Genomic DNA, 22536 nt, shown 5'->3' with positions numbered 1-22536 from the left:
TAAACTCCCCTTCCCTCTTTTCCTCTATGTAGTTTCAGAGCCATTGGGTGGTTTTATTTGATAAAAACAAATTGTTTAAAACAACTTTTTGTATGGCTTACAAAAAGCAAGTTTCTCCCCAACTGTCTGAAAACAAAATGGTAGTTTTCTGGAGTGTGTGTGTGTCCATATCACACAAAGGCAGAAAGGAACTGCTTTTACTGTCTTTGCTTTCCAGAACAGTAGCTATATTGATCTGTTGTATGAAAAAACTCTTGAATCCTTACCTGAGAGTAATCTCACCCAAGGTAGTGATGCTTATTTATGAGTAGATTTGCATAGGATTAAGAATTCTCATGTGAGGTGGCCATGTAAAAATTGAACCAGGCAGGGCAGTCTTTATTTCAGTTTAGTTAATGGAACACAGAGGGTTTTTTTCTGTCTGTGCACATCACTGTGTATGGCTCTACCCACTAAAAGCATGCACCCCCTCCCAAAAGATTACCCTTGAGGGAATGCAGCCTACAACGGATTGACTATTCCAGCAATAAACTATCACACAACCCAAGACATTCAAAACTGGAATGTCAGAAATGCACTGCTGTAGATACAGTCAAATCTGTAAGCTCCTTGATCCCATTGCAGTATATTCTCACACTTTTCCTATGATGAGCTCAAGTTAACAAGAGGTGATACTTACAGCCTCTGTAGGTGTTTTCTTCAGCTTAGTTCGGTCCACTTTCATTTTTATTAGTTTTCCGCTTCCTGGTCCTGCTTGGTTAAAAAAAAAAAAAAAGACAGAGTTGACTGTCAACAGGACATATTTTAATCAGTTAACAAACAAGTGACAGTGCAAAAGAACAAAGGTAGCCTAAAAAGCTCAAACTACATAGAATGGGGGCAGTCTTAGATAAACATAAGGAATCAAAAGCAATTTCTGAGGTTGAATGTATACCAAAGACCTCTATACAGTGGCACCTAGGGTTAAGTACTTAATTTGTTCTGGAGGTCCGTTCTTAACTGTTCTTAACCTGAAGCACCACTTTAGCTAATGGGGCCTCCCACTGCTGCCGCGCCGCCAGAGGACGATTTCTGTTCTCATCCTGAAGCAAAGTTCTTAACCCAAGGTACTATTTCTGGGTTGGCGGAGTCTGTAACCTGAAGCATCTGTAACCTGAAGTGTATGTAACCCAAGGTACCACTGTACAATGGTGCCTCGCAAGACGAATTAATTCATTCCGTGAGTTGCTTCGTCTTGCGATTTTTTCGTCTTGCGGAGCGCGGATTCCCCGGGTATTAACGGCTTTAAGAAAAAGGAAGCAAACCCGCAAGATGTTTTCGTCTTGCGAAGCAAGCCCACAGGGAAATTCGTCTTGCGAAGCAACTCAAGAAACGAAAAACCCTTTCGTCTTGCGCGTTTTTCGTCTAGCGAAGCAAGCCCATAGGGAAACTCGTCTTGCAAAGCAACTCAAGAAACGAAAAACCCTTTCGTCTTGCGCGTTTTTCGTCTAGCGAGGCATTCGTCTTGCGGGGCACCACTGTACTAAGCTTCCACTGCTCACATGAACGCTTCATTAGCACACAAGGCTACCAAAATACTTCCTGCTTTATTCTGATTTCATTGTAGGCACCTCTTTGTTGTACATCTCTCAAATTTGCTACTACTACAGATTCATGCTGGAATCATACAAACAGGTTGTATGTATTTCCCAAAAGGAAAAGGCTTCTATTCTCTTAACACATTTAATCCTTAGACCAAGTTACTGTCCCCAGTTACCCTAAATATTGCATACCGGTTGTGGGACAGCAATAAGAGGCACAAACGGGGGGGGGGGGGCGAGTAAAGCTACCAAGAAACTGAAAGGTTGTTGCAGAGGAAAATCTATTCCAATAGAGAAGGACAGTAAGGCACAGGGTTGAACAAAGAACCATAGCATTGTAGAACTGGAAGGGACCCCAAGGGTCTTGCACAAGTTCAAGTAGGGACTGATCAGAGCCTGTTCAATTTGATTCCACTGGAATTTACTTTTAGGTGTCAGCATTAATGTCTTAAACTGCCAAAAAGAGAAAAAAATGCTGAAAAACATATCTAACTGTATTTAATAGTATATAGAGTACCTGTGCCACAAAAATATGAATACATTCTCATTTCACTGGCAAGCCAGATCAAATTAAGAAAGACCTTGCTGACAAATATACAGAAAGAGAACCTACCCAAATGATGCTGACAAAAAAACCTCACACTTATACAAAGCTGGAAAAATGAAAAAATGGTGTGCAAGTTTATCATCCACCCTCTCCCCCTACCTCTGGAGACCATATTGTCTTACACTGAACGTAACCAAAAGACTTAAAATATGAACATAAAGAACAGATGTTACATGTTATTTTGTATTTCATTTAAAAATTTAATAATTTTTTTTAAGACCTTCTGGTGGAGAATCAGTTCAGTACCGCAAAAAAAAAAAAAATGGTTTTCTGGAAGTATGCTCCTCACTTATCCCATAAAACCAAGTCAGCAGTTAAGATACACAACTAAAATCCCTAAGCTTATAAGAGACTGTGTTCCACGGTCTAAAAACAATGGCAGGTGAAACAGGTGATAATACTAAGGAACTCACTAGCACGGGCTTCAGTCTCAGCTGAACATGCCAGGAAGTGATGCAGCAAGACCAAAAGCAGACTAATCAGAACAGCTTAAAACATGGGTAGGATCCAGGGGCCGGATCCAGCCCAATTGCCTTCTCAATCCAGCCCACTGACAGTCCGGGAATCAGTGTATTTTTACATGAGTAGAATGTGTCCTTTTATTTAAAATGCATCTCTGGGTTATTTGTGGGGCATAGGAATTTGTTCATTCCCCCCCAAAAAAAAATATAGTCCGGCCCGCCACAAGGTCTGAGGGAAAGTGGACCAGCCCCCCTGCTGAAAAAGTTTGCTGACCCCTGGGCTTAAAAGGTGTGTTGCATGTTCCTTCTAGCCTGGCCAAAGAATACAGGGGGGTGCTGCACTCTCCACTAGCACAGCTTATTAGATGCCTCTCCTTTACTTTCTCTAGAACTATAAGACAATTATTCAGGAGACAATTTTTAGCTCTACTCTCCCCCTGGCCTGGGAGGAATTTCTCTGGCACCAAAGAACTCATACATAGAAATCTTCTCTGTGAAACAGCCAGACCCCACTAAAACACTGAGCGCTGTCAGGTTACCTAGAGCTGTGACTCTCAAGCAACCCAGTCTCTCCACATTATGGGTAGCAAATTGGTGTTGGAAGTGGCTATGCACCACTGTCCTTTCTGGCTTAGCCACATTTTACTTCTGGTTGGGTTGTCATACAGTCAAAAGCTTTTGCTTTTAAACTGGAAGGTCCTGGTGACAGAAACCTGTCACTGCGATATTTAAAACAAAATAAAAAAATTCCTTCCAGTAGCACCTTAAAGACCAACTAAGTTAGTTCTATGACTATGGCAGACCAACACGGCTACCTATCTGTAACTGCGATATTTGTTAGATACCTAGCATATTTATAAAAAATGCTGTAACAATAGAAAAAATTATGACCTACATCAAAACTACAGAAACCTAGACACCCAAGTGTGTGGATTCCCCCCCCAAAAAAAAACATGACTATATTGGAGTCTAACAGACCAATTTTTCAGCTTTTACTTAGCTTCACATCTGCTGGTTCTGGAGCAACAACTTCATGGTTGATGTGTTCCCCTTCTCAAGGTACTATATCCTTATATTGGAAGGCCTACTTTGTTGTTGTGCGTGTGTCTTTTAGTATTATAGGCTGATTTCTGGATCTTCATTTAGCTGACAGCAGTCACATACTAGCCTACCTCTCAAACAAGTTGGCAAAATTACACACAACATGAAAAGGTCAAAAAAGACTGTCCTACTTCCTTGACTATACCAGTCCTAATTCAGTTATTGCCCCAGCTGATGTAGGATGCCAGCTGACCTGCCACTGCAGAAGAGGGAAAGGCCAGACCATAGGAGGATTCATAGGAGGGGCTCAATGTGTGGCCACAGCTACACAGGGGGCTCAACACTTTTCCCCATTCATTATCTTGCCCAATGCCCTGTTCTCTTAGCCATCTTTTGATGCAACCATCTGCCCAATCCTTGGAAAGATCAGTTCCCATGCTATCTTTTCCATCACTTCCTGCTATCTTTCTAGCTTTCCTATTTGTTGCTCTGAGTAGTTCCAGACCAACAGGAGCCTCCTCTCACCTGGGAGACAACAGCCTGTCCCCATTTCCAGAAATAGTAAAGTAACAGGCAGAAAAACTCTACACTTGATTCATATTAGCAACCAGCAGAATGAGAAGAGACAGGTGCTTTAAATGCAAGAAGGAAAACAGGCAAGTACGCTGCCTGTCTTGATGTGAGAAGGGTAGTGGTGCTTGAGTACAAGTTTACACTAGTCATTGTCATCACACCAAGAAGCATTTACATATTCCCAGTTCCTTCCATGCCTTGCACAACTGTCAGCAGTATGGCACCATCAAGTGGTAAAATTATATAATGCAGTTCTTTAACAAGGAGGAGTCATCAGTGCTTACGTCTCTTTGGCTAAAAGGAATGTAAGCTGTAATACTCTGCACACTTACTGGAGAGTAATTCCTATTGAACAGTGTGACTTGCATGCAAAGGACTGCACTGTTACTATGCATGCTTACTTGGAAGGAAAATTCATTGTGTTCAATGAGCCTTCCTATCAAGCGTGCAAAGGACTGTGATCTTAGTGTCCCTGCTGCCACAGCATTTACTCTCCTTTGTAGAACTACAGATACTACACACTAGACAGTATTTTATTGTCGGGGCCGAAGTCCCTACAACCCCTAGGGGTTGGCTTGCCACAGACTCAGCAAATCTCCACAATGTATTGGCCCTCCACACAGTCAACTGCTTAATTCTGTGGGCCAGATGGATGATGAGCATTTTTATTCACATGCCAAGTCAAACTTGTGGAAAGATCAGCTATAAAATTAGTTACCACAGCATTTAATAGTGACTGTGTTTGTCCATAAATCACAACTTGTTCCATCTGCTAACCTAGTAGTGCTTCATTCCAGTTTTCTGTTTTTATCTTAATACATCTGGGTCAAAATTTAAGCACAGCTTTCTCTGGATAAATGTCTGCCTTTAGACAGACACTAGTACGTTCCCATCTGCTGTAGGCAGAGTGAACTGCAAATCCCAGAATGCAACATAGTTAAGATCGACACTTGGCTCTGAAGCCATCTGATCAGGAGATGGCAGCTACTCCCCGCAACAATGAATGTGAAAGAAAGAAAGAAGAAGGCTCACAAAAACCAAGTGATGATTAGAAAATAGACAATTTTCAAGCACTACTTGAAAGATTCCCCTTCCCCACCCTCAACTAAAAACGCTGAAAGACTTAACACACCCAAGATCAAATTAGTTACTATTTTAAATCTACCACCTGAAATACAACTCCTGCACATTACAACACTGAGTGATTCTGCAAATCTCCATTTATTTGGCTGAAATAAGTACATGAGTTAGCTGCATTTAGCAGGTCACAGATCTTGATTGTGTGCATGTACCTGATGCCATGTTCTTCAAGGAGGGCAAGCAACAGCCTTGCTTTAAGATGACGGAAAAGATATTCAGTCACATGAAAATGAAATCTAATGCTATTGGAGGAGTAAAGATTTCTGTCAGGTGGTGGTGTGGTTGCCTTGAGAGCAAACAGGCAAGACTCCGACCTGTCTTTTCCAAGCTTTATTCTTAGTGCAAACTATTTACAGTGAAGAGCATCACAAGTTCATGTCTGGTTCAGTCGCTAGCAGAATCTGGGAGTGACCAGTCCTTGTACCTCCCCCAGCTTAACAGTCGCGTGACCCCCATCCTTCTCCTCCCCTCTCTGCGCTGAAACCTACTGCGCAGAGTGGGCGCTGGCAAAGGGGTACTTCCCTCCTCTCCGCTTTGCTCAGGCTCAGTGTTGAGGCTCTCCCTAGCATCTCCTGGTCCCTGCACCCCCTCCCCACTGGAGGCGGAGCTTTCCTGCTTGCCAGAGGAGGAACTGCTTCGCAAGGTCTTTGAAGGTTCCCTATAACACAACTGCCCTTCCACCTCTCGCCTCTGAGCTGATGGCAGTTCCCTGACAATTTCCAATTCTATATCTCTCTGGTTTTGCTTCATCATGACAGACTAGTAGCACAGGGCTAATTTATAAGGCAGCGGCAGGCCAAGGAGAGCAGAATTATAGAATGATAGAATTGTAGAGTTGGAAGGAATCATGAGGGTCTTCTAGTTCAATTCCCTGCAATGCAGGAATATTTCACCCAATGCAGGGCTCAAACCCATGCCCCTGAGATTAAGAGTCTCATGCTCTCCCAACTGAGCTACCCCAGTCTTAAGAAACGAGTGTCGTCCAGAGGGATGAGGGGAAGGAAAACTGATAAAAGGAATAGGAAGTGAAGAGAGATATAAGGGTGAATAATTGCATATTCATTAAAAGTTGCCAGCTAAGCTTCTGGTGGAGAAGGCTTATAGTATGCATAAAACGCTAAGCAGATTTATTTCTTTAACACACATATTCTGGTAACATCTCTCTAAAAGAATAGTTAAATCCTGGAAGATTTTAGGTTTGGTGACATTAACTCATTATGTAAATCCTCACTGGCCAGCCTCTCTCCATTATGGAAGTGATTTCATACTTACTGTGGAATCAATATTTATTAAATATGCATACCACCCTTCAATACAAATTCTCAAGGCAACTTACATTCACAAAGCAGAACTGGCTACAAAGTCTCATCAGAGATTAAAGATTAAAAGCCTGGTAACAAAAAGACAATATAAACATCAGGCAAGCTTCCTTAGGGAGAGAAATACTGTACTAAAAAAAAAAATATTGTAATATTGTAATATTATTTATTTATATTAATGCTTCACTTCTTTTTTAATGAGTCCCCCCCCCACATATTTTAAGCTGCTTTTATTTTATCTGTAAACAGCCTTGATTCCCTGTCATGAAAAAAGGTGGGTCATAAATATAAAATAATGGAACCACAATCAATGGTCCTCTAGCCAGTCACCACCTGTTTCAACATGATGGTAGGAGCATTCAGGATTCAACCTGTGATTTGCAGGTTTGAAATGGACCAGAAAATGGTAAATGAAAAAATGCTGCATCATGTGATCCCTTTACTGGTCCCAACAAAAAAGAATCTTTCAGCTGTGTTCTGATATTGTCCAGAACACAGCAGCCTCAAGAGTCAATATCTAGATACCTAAAACTGTTGTGAGGATCAGTTTATAATACATACTCTCAAACATACAGTACTTTCAATATATGTGCACCTCAACAATATTCCCTATTCCAAAAAGAATTGCTGTTCAAACACAGATAGGTTTATACAGTTAGAACATCAAGAAGACATGGAGAAAATATATGTCCCGTTACAGTTACTTGCATTAATTAAAAATCAGAAAATTGTCCAGTAGCACCTTGGAGACCAACTAAGTTTGTTCTGGGTATAAGATTTCATGTGCATGCACACTTCTTCAGATATTTTATTTTGACTTTAGTCAGACCAACCTACCAGAATCTTGCATTAATTAGTGAGCCACTGAAAACTCCAAAACAAAAGGCAAGTGCCCTTCTCACAAAGGAAGGAAACTGTATTGAGCATAACAGGGGGCAGGGCTTACTTCTAACAACAGGATTTTGTCATTATGTTCTACCTACTATTTCACTGCCACTACACCCTGCCTGTCCTCCCATAGACTGAGGCACAGTTTCTTGCCAAAGGTCAACCAGTGAGTTTCATGGCCAAATGGCGATTTCAATCCTGCTCTGAGTCTGAATCTCTAATCATTACACCATACTGCTTTAGTTGGACACACGTTTTGATTCCAATAAGTCTACTCTAAGTAGGATTAACAAGGATACAATCCCATGTTATTATTTTCTTAACCATGACATGTGTATTCAGAAGTAATTAGAAATTATGCCTACACAGGGCCAGTATGCTAACAATTCTTGGCACCAAAACAATTTGCTACAGTCTGAAGTAGGCTGCATAAACACCCAAACGCACTCCAAACTGAATAGATGGAACTCATCAAGTCATTTCAGTGCTTAGTCTCAGAATCATAGAATCACAGAGTTGTAGAGTTGGAAGAGACCATGTGAGTCATCTAGCGCAACTCCCTGCAATGAAGGAATCTTCTGTCAAATGTGGGGCTTGAACCCACAACCCTGAGATTAAGTCTCATGCTCTACCTATGAAGCTATCTGGAAAGTGCCTTAAGACTCTGAAAAGAATTCTACAATAAAAAGCACACACTTAAGACTGATATTTCTAGAGATCCTTATGACATGCCTGCACCAGCACACATCCATAAGTAAGTTTACAACAAACCTATTCAAATTGCTCTAGCAGCTGGATTTTCATTCACAGATCACCCAAGAATACCAGAATGAAGGGGAAACAAAACATTGTGATATTTTAAATGTTAACCAACTTATGGCATAAGCTTCGCAAACTGCAATCCAATTCACTGGAAACGGAAGAAAAGTTACACTCCATGTGGCTATGGAAGTGTAAACTTTCATAAATTTGTTAGCCTTTAAAGTACCACAAAACTCTGTTAGTCTCTTTCAGTAAAAACATGGCACCCTCTCTGGAGAATCCATCTAATATAAACTTCATACTCTTGCAGACACAAAGGTTCCAAAATCTTTCTACATTTCTAATAAAGTGTGCTCAACACTAAAGAGCAACAAAAAACACAAAAGCTGTTTCCACAAATCATCTTGCAAATAGAATTATTGGGAACTCTGCTACTTCAAGAGCACCCATTAGAAACAGCCAGTTGCCTGCTTCTCTCCTCTCCATTCCATCTGCATTCCCAGCTAAGAAATCTACATGATCAGACACATCATTCATGCTTGAAGCATCCTGATTAGACACAAAACATAGCCATAACCCAAGACACTTTGTCACACATCAATATAACTTAATGAAGGTTTCTTTTGGCTCCCAATCTCTCTTCATGATACAAGAGAAACTCAGCACACATGAAAACACCAACATCTGCTAGCTACAGCGCTTTTCACTAGCTTTTCAAACTAACAGGAATAAATCATGCGCAATGTTTTCTCTTCTGCCCTAAAAGTAACTATTTGAAAAAGCAGACAACACACGTCAGATATGGGCTGCTCTTTGTGGAAGTCATAACTGAAGAACATTTTACCATCCTCTATCCATGCCAGATGTTCTATCTATACAAAACCCTAGTTGAAAGAAGTGTTCAAGTTTGAGAAACCAGTGTCCACTGCAACTGAGAGGGAATGAACCTGTCCGCCAAAAGGAATTAAATTAGAATGCATAGCACTGATGAAGAATTTGCCACGTGAGTAACTCATAACCCAAACTGGGAGATAAATAATGGTCAACAAATTTGGGGCAGCAATGATAGTCAGCTAAAAAACTGTATTCACCAGGACATTCACTTTCCCTTAAAGGACAGGATCTTGCCTTCAACTTTATCCTTCATCTGTAAACATCAGCACAAAATTGGGACCCAACAGAAGCTCCTCTGTTGTCCTTCTCTAGCTCTGGAGCTAGTGGGGGCAGCAGAGGCATGTGGATTCACTCTGCGCTGTGTGGCTGGAGCTCCAGTTAGTGGTACACTTAGGGAATTTTAGATCCTCAACTTTACGTAGCCATGTTACTTCCATTGTGAAGCACACAATTAACATTTTTCTTCTCTCCCTGCCCCACTGCTATTCTAGGCATTTTAACTTGTTAACAATGTTCAGACATCTTGGTAGGGACATGAGAAAAGAATGGCTCTCCAGGTCTACTGAGGAGGACCATAAATAACAAGCATTACACTGAATTTTAGCCCAGCACAAAAACTGTGAGTAGGTGATTCTCAAGTCTAAGAGACTGTCCTGCTATCTGAGTGATGATTGAGCAAGGGACCCTTCTGCAATCAAACCACTGTTTATAAAACAGAAATAACACTGTCATTTCCACAGGATTCATGCTTTTAAAAAAATGACTTATCTGACCACTGGAGCAGCCACTATATTTCCTGGATAAAATACATAATCCATCCATGAGCTTGTAATCTCTGTTACAGAGTTTATATGAAGGCCCCTAATGAGAAGACAAAGCAAGAGGTACATTCTAGCTGGGCATGTAAGCTTGAGATTTTGAATGCTCTCCCATATCAAAAGTTCACCGTAGACAAAACATTAGGCTAAGACATTCTGTCTTCCCAAGGCGTTATCTTTCCATGTGCAAGATATGAGCAAAGATGTACCTCTTTACCCAGGCTTTTGGTTAAGTAGATGCATTCCTTCCTTTTATACTGCTGAACACTGCTGTTCTATGCTGCTGTCTTGTTATTCTGATAGCGGCTGTTTCTGTGGTTTTCTTTTATTATTATACTGCAATTGTACTTACTACCCTGGGACCATTTGGTGAAGGGTGGGGTCTAAATATAAATAAGTAATTGCAGTGGTACCTCGGGTTACATACACTTCAGGTTACAGACTCTGCTAACCCAGAAGTAATACCTCGGGTTAAGAACCTTGCTTCAGGATGAGAACAGAAATTGTGCTCTGGCGGCGCGGCAGCAGCAGGAGGCCCCATTAGCTAAAGTGGTGCTTCAGGTTAAGAACAGTTTCAGGGTAAGAACAGACCTCCGGAAAGTATTAAGTGCTTAACCCGAGGTACCACTGTATAGAGCAACCATGGAAGCATTCTGATATGGATGCCCTGCACCTTGCAGCAACACGGTTCCAAAAAGAAAGTACCACAAGTTCTCTGTTCACTGTTGTCTCAAATCTTCAGACTTCAAAAAAACACAGTCTAGATGAAGACAGAATTAGATCCATGTACTTGCCTTTGAAGGGTCAAAATTACTCAGATAAGAATGATGAGAAACCCTAGAGTCTAACTACAGCAAACACTCTGGAAATCCCAAAAGACTAGCATGTCTTGCCAGATTTCCTCTTAGACTCCTATGAGACCTGTAATACACATGCTTAGTCATTGCAACAACTTAGAGTTTAAGTTTCATTTATGAAACATAGCACATCACCAAAAGCAAGGCATACAGTGTCCACAAGTGATGGAACTCCCAGCACCATCCTTTGCATTTTGTCTGTTGTGACTCATTGTGCCCCCAGCTACTGAAGCAACAACAGCATACATAGAGGTCTGACAGGACCATGCAGCAAAGGAGAGACTAAGTTTACACATCCTGTGCTGCAGCTCCAGGTAAGCAGAGGCCAAGCACTGTTAACTCTTCTTGAAATGGCTTTCAGAAACTACCTGATCTGTAAAGGTTCAACACCATCAGCTTGCAGGTGGTAACCAAAACCCAGTAAGTGACATTTAAAACAAACCAGCACAGAAAGTGTTGGATTGTTAGATTAGAACCTTGGGGTGCCTTGAATGATGGTCAAGGGTGCCGCGGACAACACTGGCCTCCTTCCCTCCCTCTCCTCTGATGCCCTCGCATCTCTGCCTCCCAAAGGCTCGCACAGCTGTTTGTTGCAGCAGTGCTGGTTATAAGCTCCCCAGGTGAATGGTGCCTCTGGGGCTGGCCAAGGGGTGCTGATTGTCAGGAGCTGAGGTGGCCTTGGAGTAAGGAAGCAAGCAGTGCGCTGACCTTTCTTGTGCTTGCTGTGTGCAAGGCCTGCCAGGAAGCCGAGTGCCTGGTGCTGAGCGCCTTTTTGCCATGCAAGACTGGCAGCGCTTGCTGCTGCCTCCCAAGGTAAGGTGCTGGCCTTACATTCAACTTTGGCCAGTCTCTGTTGGGCCACTAAGGCTGGGGGCATCCTCTTCCCAGGCCCCTGTGAGGCAGTGTGAGGAGGCACCTCTCTTTCGGGCGGGGGGGTGGGACAGGCAGCTCAGAGACCAGGGACAGCAGCAGTGGCTCTCTCTTTCGGGCGGGGGGGGGGAGGCAGCTCAGAGACCAGGGGCAGCAGCAGCGGCTGCCCGAAAGACTCCCAAGGAGAGGGGAGAAGAGAGGAGGCTGAGGGAACAGTCCACAAGGGAGGGTGTTCAAAAAGGGGTGAGGGGTTGCCAGCTCTGCAGGCAAGGGGTGACGAAACTGGGCTCCTAAGCCTCAGAGGTGCCACAGAAAGAATGCAGTTGGTCAAGAACCATGGACTCAAAAAGGTTGAAAACCTCTGGATTAGAATATCAGAATGAAGGCTAACATCAAACAGTGCATGTCCCTCAACTGGAATGCAGTGTGGGAGTGAAAACTCGATGCAGTTTCAAAGATATAAGCTTCCATGTTAATTCCACTTTATGCAGTGTGTTCCTTCAAAAAGACTGCTGAAACAGACATTTCTTCAAATCAATTGACATTTCTGATTCAAGTTATAGATTTTTCTAACACGCAAAAGCTTTTGGTTGGCTTATTAAATTTTACTCAAAGACCAAGCAAGTCTCAGTGGTACATGTTGTAGTTGCTGTAGTTCAAAAAACCTCATCAGAAGAATTAAGAAGTCTTGCTGTTTTCAAAAGTGTTCTACCTTCGTGGAACTCCTGAACCTCAATCATAGAAATTCAGTGCACAGTAGAAGACTTAGAGTGCGCGCACACTTAACACCAGACTATGGCTGCACGTTGTGATCTTCTCATTAATCCTTGATAAGCTCCAACTGAAAGCACAGGTTTCCCCAAAACATGGGGGGTGGGAGTTGGTGAAAATAGCTGATCTACAGTACAAGTAGTAAACACATGATCCATGGTCTTTTCTTATTCAAAGTTTTATAACAAGTGGAACTGCTCTGCAAACTTGCCTCTTGAGAAAAGGTAAGAATTCTTTTTAAAGAGCATAATTTACTTATCTGGTTCAACCTCCGCCATACATTAAATGCTTGGTGCAGATAATACAAAGGAAGTTTCTGTGATCTGTTGTGTGAAGTGATTTCTTTCAGATTCAAAACCCATGACTACCAGCGTTAGCAAATCTGTCCAATATCAAATGAAAGAGAGACAGGGTACCATGCCTCTACCACTCGATTAAAATCTATTCTTTGTATATCGTATTGTTGTTTTATTGCTATGGCCGATGGCTGATGCAAATAAAGATTCATTCATTCATTCTCTACCACTTTCAGATTAACATCTCTTGCAATTCTTTCTTTTCTCTTAGTGAATTTAGGACCATATTCTGGATTTCATGTACTCCAAAAGTTCACCTCACTAGGTTCTTAATGAGATTTCTTCTTACCTTGCCATAATATTTAAGTTTCTTCAATTAAACAAATCTGTCACTCCTGATCAAGTCTTTGTATGTTTTAGAATTCTGCATCCCTACCACGTTTTAGAGGGAAGGTCAACAAATCACTTCCCTTTGGAACTGTGTAGTATAAACAAGACAGGAGATGGAGCTGATACATGGCAGAACAATTCAACCAAGGCCAAACATTCAGTAAGTGGCACAGCTAAGGAAATAAAGGATTACACTTCAGTTTGAATGGAAAAGTGCCACCACAATCCATCTTACATCCCAGCATAGCCACAACTAACAATATACAATAATTTTTGGTATTTCAAGCATATTAACAAAACCTTGACAGAAGTTCTAAAATCCAATACAATTCAGCAAAACCATCTATAGGACTGCCAAAGAGAGGAAGAGGAAGTCCTACTGCACAAGTGGAAGCCTGTCCTGATTGAGCAAAGGCAATGCTCAATACATGTTGTTGGTATACGTCTGTCTCAGGAGACAATGGTTACAACCATATGTGGAATTTATATACTGCCCTTCAAAAGCATTTTTCAGGGTGCTGTATACAAAGGTATCAATAATAGAAGACAATCTTACTCAGCTATGAGTGATCACCAAAGAAGAAAAAGAGTAATTAGACATGCCAATCTAAGAGAATGTCTATCTCCTGACAATTGTACTGTATTTACACAGATCTGGGCAAACAATGAAGCCTGAAATAAATATTTTAAGCTGTTTCACATGGCTGTACAGTTTAGCATAGTGGCACTTTTAGACATTCTCTACATGCAGTAAACTGAGAGGCTAATGCTCTTTACCACAGCCTCTATCCTGCTACAATCACACATATCTTGAGCATTCTGGCCAATGGTCATCTTGGAATAATGTAGTAACAATGGAAACTGAGGGATTTAATAGGAGAGACCTTCAAAAAAGAAGACAGAGCTAATCTCCTCACTGTGAACATTTGTTTGCAAGTTTGCAAGTCACTCCAACAGCCAGATGTGTTAAGCTGGTCAACAAGTATATCAGGTTTTAGCAACTCTACTATTATGACACATCAAATTAAAAGTCTCTGAGACAGAGGGCAAAACTGGCTCTGACAGTGATATTGTAGCTATTAAGCCAAGAAGCCATTTATACAGTATGTAAGAACTCAGAATAAAAGTAGCTAACACGCACAAAATAACCATTACTAATACATGTACAAAAAAAACATCAAGTCAGTTTTCTCAGTCATGGTAACAGCAAGGCCAACATGTATACTTTGGCCCTTCTCTAATGGCCTATGTTGAGAAACAAGTATCAGCTAGAGACAGGGGTGGTTAAATCTTAAGATGCTAAGATCTGTGGACTTATTTGTACGTTTGAGATAATCATCTGATAAACAACTGGAGCAACTAGTTCTGTAATTTATGCTGTGTACGTACAGGAAAGGAAACTTTTGATAGCTATAATACATTATCAGTCCTAAGTCCCAAGAAAGCACTGGATAATATATAAATATAGCACATTTTATTATGCTCAAAAACACCTGGGACACATCCCCAAATACTTTATTTCTAGCTGTCACAGGGTAATTGGCATACATCAACCTTCCAGAACCTTAAACAAAGCCTTCAGGTCATATATCCAGTCTGTCAGCATATGGTGAATCAAAGCAGGACTACTGGACCTTGCAAAAAGAAAAAACTGGTCTGCCTTCATGCTTATGAATGAGTAATATGTAAACACCAAGTGCTCTCTAGTAGCACTAGATCCAGTTGAATTGTTTCAGGATGAATTTGACAAACACAGAAAGTTAAATGATTTGATAGATAGCCCAAGATAAGTTGGACACTAGATCTCTAGGCGTCAAATCATAATGCCTTTCAAAGACCCAAAGAAATCTATTAAGCAAAAACTCACATTCCCAAGTGCTGAATACACCATGGGTGATTATGAAATATCTAACCTAGTTTGTTGCCTACAAAAAGAAACAAGGATCAAATGTTCCAGAGGATACACACACAATATAGCATGAGAATTATGGCTTAATATATTTAATATTATTCATTCTCCTTAGGGGTAGCCAAGGACTTTAGGATATTCTCCTACATCACTCAATGGCCCTAACTTGCACTCATTTAATTAAAATTTCCTTGTACCTGTTAGATTAGAAGATGTTATAAATGCCACTGGAGATCACGAGTTGTGTGAACTGCCATGCAGAACCAATCTATTTTGCCTTTCTTACTTTAAAGTCAATACTGTATAACAATTACAGTGGGGGACAGAAATGCTACCAAATATCCACTTTACCCAAAAAATATTTACTAACCTTTACTAACATACTACCATTCAGAGACAGACCTATGAGTGAGGAAGTCCCTGCTTGGAATCTCACCTCTGCCAATGAAGCTTTAGGCAAGCTATGAATTCTCAGCCTCAAGCAATAAAGGGATAACATCTACCTATTGCAAGGATATCAGTATGTGAAATGCTCTGAACGCTCAAGAGCCTTGTACAAATGCTTATCAACTACACACACAGCTACACAGTAACAAATGCATACTACTGCAACATAGAAATATTTGGAAAATCATTCAGCAACGGGAGAAAGTAATCTCTGTATTACATCAATAAGGGATGCATCAAGGAAGAAAATTATTTGCCACAACAGCTAAACAGAACCTCAACATAGAAGCAATATACATTCCAACAACAGATGTTGAGATAAATAAGACATTGTCATCACTTTTGTACAATGTTTGCAAGTTTCCACAGGCCTCTTGCTAGTCTCTATAGAAAATACTGGACTAATGAAGTTTGGTCTAATCCAGCAAAACCACAATGAACTAAGATCTAAAACTGATGAAAATGTTAGTGAAAAGATATTTGTAGACATGAGCAGTGAACAAGATTTTAAAAATAAAAAAGCAACAAGCAAACATTAAAAGTTTAACCACTCCTACTTAGTTGAATCACAGAATTGTAGAGTTGGAAGGGGATCATAAGGGTCTAGTCCAACCCACTGCAATGCGGGAATATTTTGCCCAACATGGGGCTTGAACCCATGGAACTGAGATTAAGAGTCTCATGCTCTACCAACTGAGCACTCCTTTCAATAAGCTTTGAAAAATCAAAGTGGGTTTTTGAATCCCTAGTTTTGCAGCCCTCTACACAGAAAGAATATAGAAAGCAATATCAACTCCCATTCCCAAATTTGGTTCTGTGGTCAGGATTTTGGTATGCAAACAAACTATTTGTTGATGGCTTGGGACAAGTTGCCTCTTCAGCCTCAGATTACACTCTTAAGTAGCAACAACAGATGCAGAATTGTACCATATGTTGTTGCGGGTTTCTGTTACAGTATTGAAAGAATAACTGGTGTACAGTAATAGTTCTAAAGCAGCAAATAAAGCTACCATTTGCATTTGGACAAGAAAAAAGAAGGGGCATGACCACTCCACTAAGGAATTACATTCACTCCACATAAACAACCAGCCATAACCCCATACAAACCAAGGTTAGACTCTGAAGCCTTTCTTAAACAAGTGTTGTTCTGAGATCAGAGGGTACCTTTTAGGAAAAAGAAAATTTCAGGGAATCACTACCATTTGAAGAGAAGCAGGATTAAACAAAGAAAGTTCAATACTAACCTGGAATCACAGCCAATCCATACTTGGCCTGGTCTACTATCCAAGTCACTGTTCTGGCACCTTTGCCTCACCCTAGTCAGCCAAGGGTAACACCTTCTGGTTTCACAGTCACTCTAATCCACTTATGTCAGACTATTTTAGGGTCTGCAACAAAACCACACAAGTTAGTACTGGGCTTCAAGCAGGCAGAGTTCAAGGTACTGACAGGTATTTTTTGAAAAGACATTCAGGCTGGTATAGCTTTGGACTTTGCTAATCTAGCTCCCCTTGGCTAGGATATTTGTCTTAAATGCAGGACAACTTAGAATACAAGCAAGGAAGTGCACAGTTCACTGATAGGAAGAACATTTTGACATCCTAATCATACCAAAGTGAACTGGCCAAGTAGAACTAAGAAATGCTGTAAACTCAGCACATTACTTTGGCATTTTGTGCATCTAGTAAGCTTTCCATATAATGAAGGAGACAGCAGAAACAAGCTTTCACAGAATGTTTATGTCTACTGTGGTAAAGTAACAGTTTTAAATAATTTTAAGATGACCAGCTTTTGCTCTACGTTGTGTACTATTTCCCCAAAGGCTTGATTTCTTTTCTTTTTTTTCAGATTAAATGGTCAGCTTGTGCATCCTTAGGAAGCAAGTTTTCAGGGGCAAATATGGCCATATCAACTATATCTACTAAAAATAATCAATTTGTGAAACTGATCATGGATTCTTATCTTGCCAGAACCATGCAATAAGGTGCCCAACTTTCCTTGCCAACAATATCTCTTCCTACTGAAAAATGAATAAAATGCACCCATGAAACTATAATGGGACCATAGTGTCATGGATTAACTCATCTGAATCATAGGAAAATATATTTTAAAAGAACTTAGAACTATACTGATACTCCTCAGAGGCTATGAGCAACATAAGCTAATGCCTGGGTAAGAGTTAAACCTGTTCTTGCATTTTTAGGCTCTCTGGTATAAGAACTACCATAGTCTATATACAGTTAAAATAAAAGGCTTACTTAATGCAAATGAAATGTGCTATTCAATTTGAGTCATTTGTCCTGACTCAGATAATAGTTTTTCTCATCTGTGTGAACACATCTTGCTTATATCCCAATAATTTTTCTATCCAGAAAAATAGGAATGGAGACTGATGTAGCACATATAAATGGTACTCCAAATAAAATGGTACTCCAAAGATGCTTGGAACTACCAGGTAAAGGGACAAAGAAGAACCCCAATCTTTACCAGACTTCTTATAAGAATAAACTAATATACCACATGAGCTAGCCCAGGCAAAAGAGAGATTTTTGAGTACTGTCCTACACTGGGAAATGGAAGGGCGATTTTATCATAAGTTTACAGGAACAGATGGAATGGGTGCCAAAAGCTCCCACTGTACCAGGACAAAAGGTGTAAGTAGCCCTACACCTTTGAGGAGAGAAGAAACAAGAGAAATTACCTGCCAATTAGGCCAGATCGACACTATTGCACATTAAAAACACATAACTCCCCCCCCCAGTCCTGGGAACTAAGGTTTCGTTAATGGTTCTGGGAATTGTATTTCTGTGAGGGAGAAACTACCGTTCCCAGAGTTCTTTGGGAAAAGTCATGTGCTTTCAATCAATGGTGTGGATCTATCCTTAGGTTCTGAAATTAGACCCAAAGGAAACCAAGGAGGCTGCAGGTCAAGGCTGCAACTATGAGCATCCTCTGCAATGTTTCCTAATGAATTCAACGGGATGTTGACCAGACTTGTTTTCTTGCATAAACGACGAAGCTCCCTGTCTCAAACCGGAAAATACCGGCTTTCCTCACGAGATGCGACTATAGATTGAATGTCTACTGAGGAGCGGAGGGGACGAAGCCCTACATGAGGCGAGTAGGAAGGGCGTGAAGGGTGATAAGGCCCACAGAGCTGCTTCGGCGGGGGTTGGGGGGGTTGAGAATTGAGAAGTGCCTCCTAGTAGGAAGAGAGACGTACTCCTTCCCCACTTGGAACCGAGGTCCCAGTGGACGGAAAGGCCCAGGCAGAAGCGCCCCCCCCCCCGCCCTCCCTCCTGACTTCAACCACCGCCGCCCTTTCCCCACGGGGAAAAGCCAGGCCCCATTGTCCCGCCTCAGCGCACACCGCTCTTCCCGTGCCGCCAGAGCGTCTCCCGCCTCGGGCCTTTCCCCAACGGGCCCCCTCCTCCGCAGCTGCCGCTCTCCCGTTCCCCGCCCCAGAACACGGGTACCTGCTCCGGGACAGAAATGGAGGGGGTGTCAATGCCGTACCCCGTTGCCTCCCGCCGCCGCCATCTTAACAGCAGACCCTGAGCCTCAGCCCTAGCCAGGTCGCGCGAGAACTCGCCACCGGGTAGGGAGGGAGGAAGAGACGCGATATCTGAGGAAACACAAGAGCCCACGAGAATTGCGGGAGGAGGAGGAGGAGGGCGAAGCGAGTTATGGCGGAAAGTACAGTCTCGCGATACAATGACTGAGAAGGCAGCTTCCTGCGAGACGTGAAAAGAGGAAGTTGAAATCACGCGAGATTTCGGTGACGTTCCCCCTCTGGTGGAGGATGTTACTTCTAGGGATGAGGCGGCGGGAAACAGGGCAGAGTTGTTTTCCTATTCTTGCCGCAGGTCTGTGACCTCGGAAAGGAGCTAGTTAACGAGCGTTTATCGCGATACTTGCCGTGAGAACTGAGGCAAAATATTCCACGCGAGAACAACCCAAAGAGCCGCGAGAGTTCGAGCAATTCCCCTGGCGGACTAAGTCTCCCACTTTTGCTTATTGGAAACCTCACGAGATTTGGAGAATAAAATCACGCGGGTAGCCGTCCTTCGCTTCTAGTGACGAAACTCCTAAGATACATACATGTCTTCGGTTATGGTTGAGATGTGGAGCCATAAAGGGATATGGAGTTGGGGGAGGGGACTGGTATCTCGAGGGAGCTCCCGCGAGACTCGCAGATCTGGTCACGAGATCTGCCTCCCTGAGCTTCAGCGTATGGGGACGGCTGAGGAGAAATATCACGAGAATGACGTCACGCGGAAGTCCGCAGTCGCTCCTCCTGCGAAGAAGGGGCCGAGTGGCGCGCGCAGCTCCAGCCACGAAATCTCGCGGGAACAGGGAGCTGAAAGAACGTGACGGATTGTTCAGCAATTCTGCGCACGAGGGAAGGAGCGGCGGGTTTTCTTCCGCTCGCGTAATCACGCGGGAAGTGGGCTGAACTCTCGCGAGAGCCTGCTACGCGAAAGGAAATTTTTGCGGGTGTTGTTGGTGTGGGGGAGGGGGATGGCTTCCATTTACGCGCTGCTTTCATTCTGTATTTATTTTTATCTGTTTCTTAAAATTTACACAGCGCTTGATTGTGAGAAAGAACCCTCAAAGCGGCTTAAAAAAGATAAAAAGGACTAAGACTTCCACAACAGAAAATAATATTCAGAGTCCACTGGACACTCCAGCAAAACTATATACCAGAAGAAACTCCCAGACAACTGCTGGGTGTAAAAATGCGAACTTAGTACATATGATGATTAACTGCCCAATGATAATAATAATAATAATATTTTTTTATTTATACCCTGCCCTCCCCAGCCAAGGCCGGGCTCAGAGTGGCTTACAAACAATAATAAAAACAAGAAGAATGATTACAACTTAAAAACAAAAATAAAATACAACATTAAAATAATGGAACATTAAAATATTAAAATGTAGCCTCATCGCAGGAGGAGAAGGAAAAGGAAAAAAAAAGATAAGATCATTTTGGTGCAAGGTGAGGATAGTTATAGCAAGAGTAATAAGAAGAAATTGTTATTTAGGGGAATTGAATTTAATTCTAAATTATATTCCAGAAATGGATGTACCGTGCCAGATTAGAAGCAAAAAAACTTGTTTTGATGAATTGGAAGAGCCACAAAAAGATTCCATTGAGCACACGGATTGATAATATGGACAGACTAGCTGCATACAAACGAACTGCATGTCGACGTAAATTAAAAATGGATAAATATGAAGAAATCTGGAAGGAATATTTAAGTGATAAAGTGGACAGTGGTGGGAAGTAAGGGGAGAAGAGGTGGGGGAATATTTTTAAAAAGGTGTAGTCATAGGTATATCAGTATTCAAAGCTGAATTGTCAAATTGTGTTAGTGATATTATGGTTTTTGTTGTATGTGTCTTTTGCGGTTGTTTGTATTGAAAAAATGATTAAATATTTTTTTAAAAAAAGAAAGAACCCTCAAAGCGGCTTAAAAAAGATAAAACAGTAAAATTGAAAAACCCAACTAATACGGAAGGGGGGGCATGCCTTCTTCACCTTCTTCGCTACAATATAGCCATTTATTTCCAATTGTCAATGTCAAAAGGAACTAAAATCTATAAAATTCATAGAAAATCAACGTGCCAATTTGCTCAATTTCTCTAGGACTCCATGACACCTCCCCTGTCCTCCATAATCCCTCAAGCAAGGTGTCAAGACCCTAATCCTGTCAAATCACTCTGCCAACCTTTCCTCCGGGCAATGCCAAGTGCCAGACTTTACATATTTGGACTATTGTCCTCTCATTACCAATACTCAGGAAGCGCTTATCTCCAGCTCTGCATATTCCCCCTCTCTCCTCGGTATGTTAATCTCTGTAACCCAACCTCTCTTTAATGTATTCATGATGTAACTATGATGTATTTTGCACTGTATTCTGGGACATGGAGGGAAGTTTCAAAAACTCTGGTTCACCAGAAGCAGCTTAGTCATGCTGGCCACATGACCCGGAAGCTGTACGCCGGCTCCCTTGGCCAATAAAGCGAGATGAGCGCTGCAACCCCAGAGTTGTCCGCGACTGGACCTAATGGTCAGGGGTCCCTTTACCTTTATAAAGGTGATATTCAATTTCCTGTCTCCAGCCTTAAGTTATCCATCCCTCTCTCTGCCTCCTTCCTGATCCTGGCTTCAGGACAGGCAAGATGCCATACCCTCTCCTCTCAGGTGATTGGTGAGAGGGGTGGGATCTGTCAAGCAGGCCTCCTGTATTATTAACTCAGCCTGCCCAGGAGCCCCACACCCACAGAAGACCATCATTCCTCTTAACCCCAGAAGCTCAAGACTGGACTATAGCATCTGACTTTGGGATTGGCCTTGTTGTTGTTGTTTAGTCGTTTAGTCGTGTCCGACTCTTCGTGACCCCATGGACCAGAGAACGCCAGGCACTCCTGTCCTCCACTGCCCCCCACAGCTTGGTCAGACTCATGCTGGTAACCTCGAAAACACTATCCAACCATCTCGTCCTCTGTCGCCCCCTTCTCCTTGTGCCCTCCATCTTTCCCAACATCAGGGTCTTCTCCAGGGAGTCTTCTCTTCTCATGAGGTGGCCAAAGTACTGGAGCCTCAGCTTCACAATCTGTACTTCCAGTGAGCAATCAGGGCTGATTTCCTTCAGAATGGAGAGGTTTGATCTTCTTGCAGTCCATGGGACTCTCAAGAGACTCCTCCAGCACCATAATTCAAAAGCATCAATTCTTCGGCGATCAGCCTTCTTTATGGTCCAGCTCTCACTTCCATACATCACTACTGGGAAAACCATAGCTTTAACTATACGGGATTAGCCTAATGTGAGGTAAAAAATGGTGGCACCTTCAGTCCTCTGGGCCCTGGCATTTGTCCAACATGGGATGACCTCTGTCATTAGCT

The 22536-nt window shown here is 42.1% G+C and overlaps 1 protein-coding gene across 10 annotated transcripts in view; it reads right to left on the bottom strand.

The window, feature by feature from the left end:
• HUWE1 (HECT, UBA and WWE domain containing E3 ubiquitin protein ligase 1) overlaps positions 1 to 19682 on the bottom strand; it is a 95107-nt gene extending 75425 nt beyond the window's left edge. For 7 of the 10 annotated variants that reach the window (XM_079959940.1, XM_079959934.1, XM_079959943.1 and 4 more), the window contains exons 1-3: positions 19100 to 19452; positions 16868 to 17011; positions 680 to 750 (exon numbers count right to left, since the gene is read on the bottom strand). In XM_079959940.1, coding sequence (XP_079816066.1) covers positions 680 to 724 — 45 coding nt within the window. In that variant the 5' untranslated portion in view covers positions 725 to 750; positions 16868 to 17011; positions 19100 to 19452. Of the gene's footprint in view, positions 1 to 679; positions 754 to 16867; positions 17012 to 19099; positions 19453 to 19541 lie in introns of those variants that run through there. The other 3 variants (XM_079959937.1, XM_079959936.1, XM_079959938.1) reach the window with 3 other exon arrangements.
• Positions 19683 to 22536: the final 2854 nt, after the last annotated feature.

Source organism: Podarcis cretensis, assembly GCF_951804945.1.
Source record: "Podarcis cretensis genome assembly, chromosome: 17".
NCBI lineage: Eukaryota > Metazoa > Chordata > Lepidosauria > Squamata > Lacertidae > Podarcis > Podarcis cretensis.
This window is presented reverse-complemented; position numbering and strand designations above follow the sequence as displayed.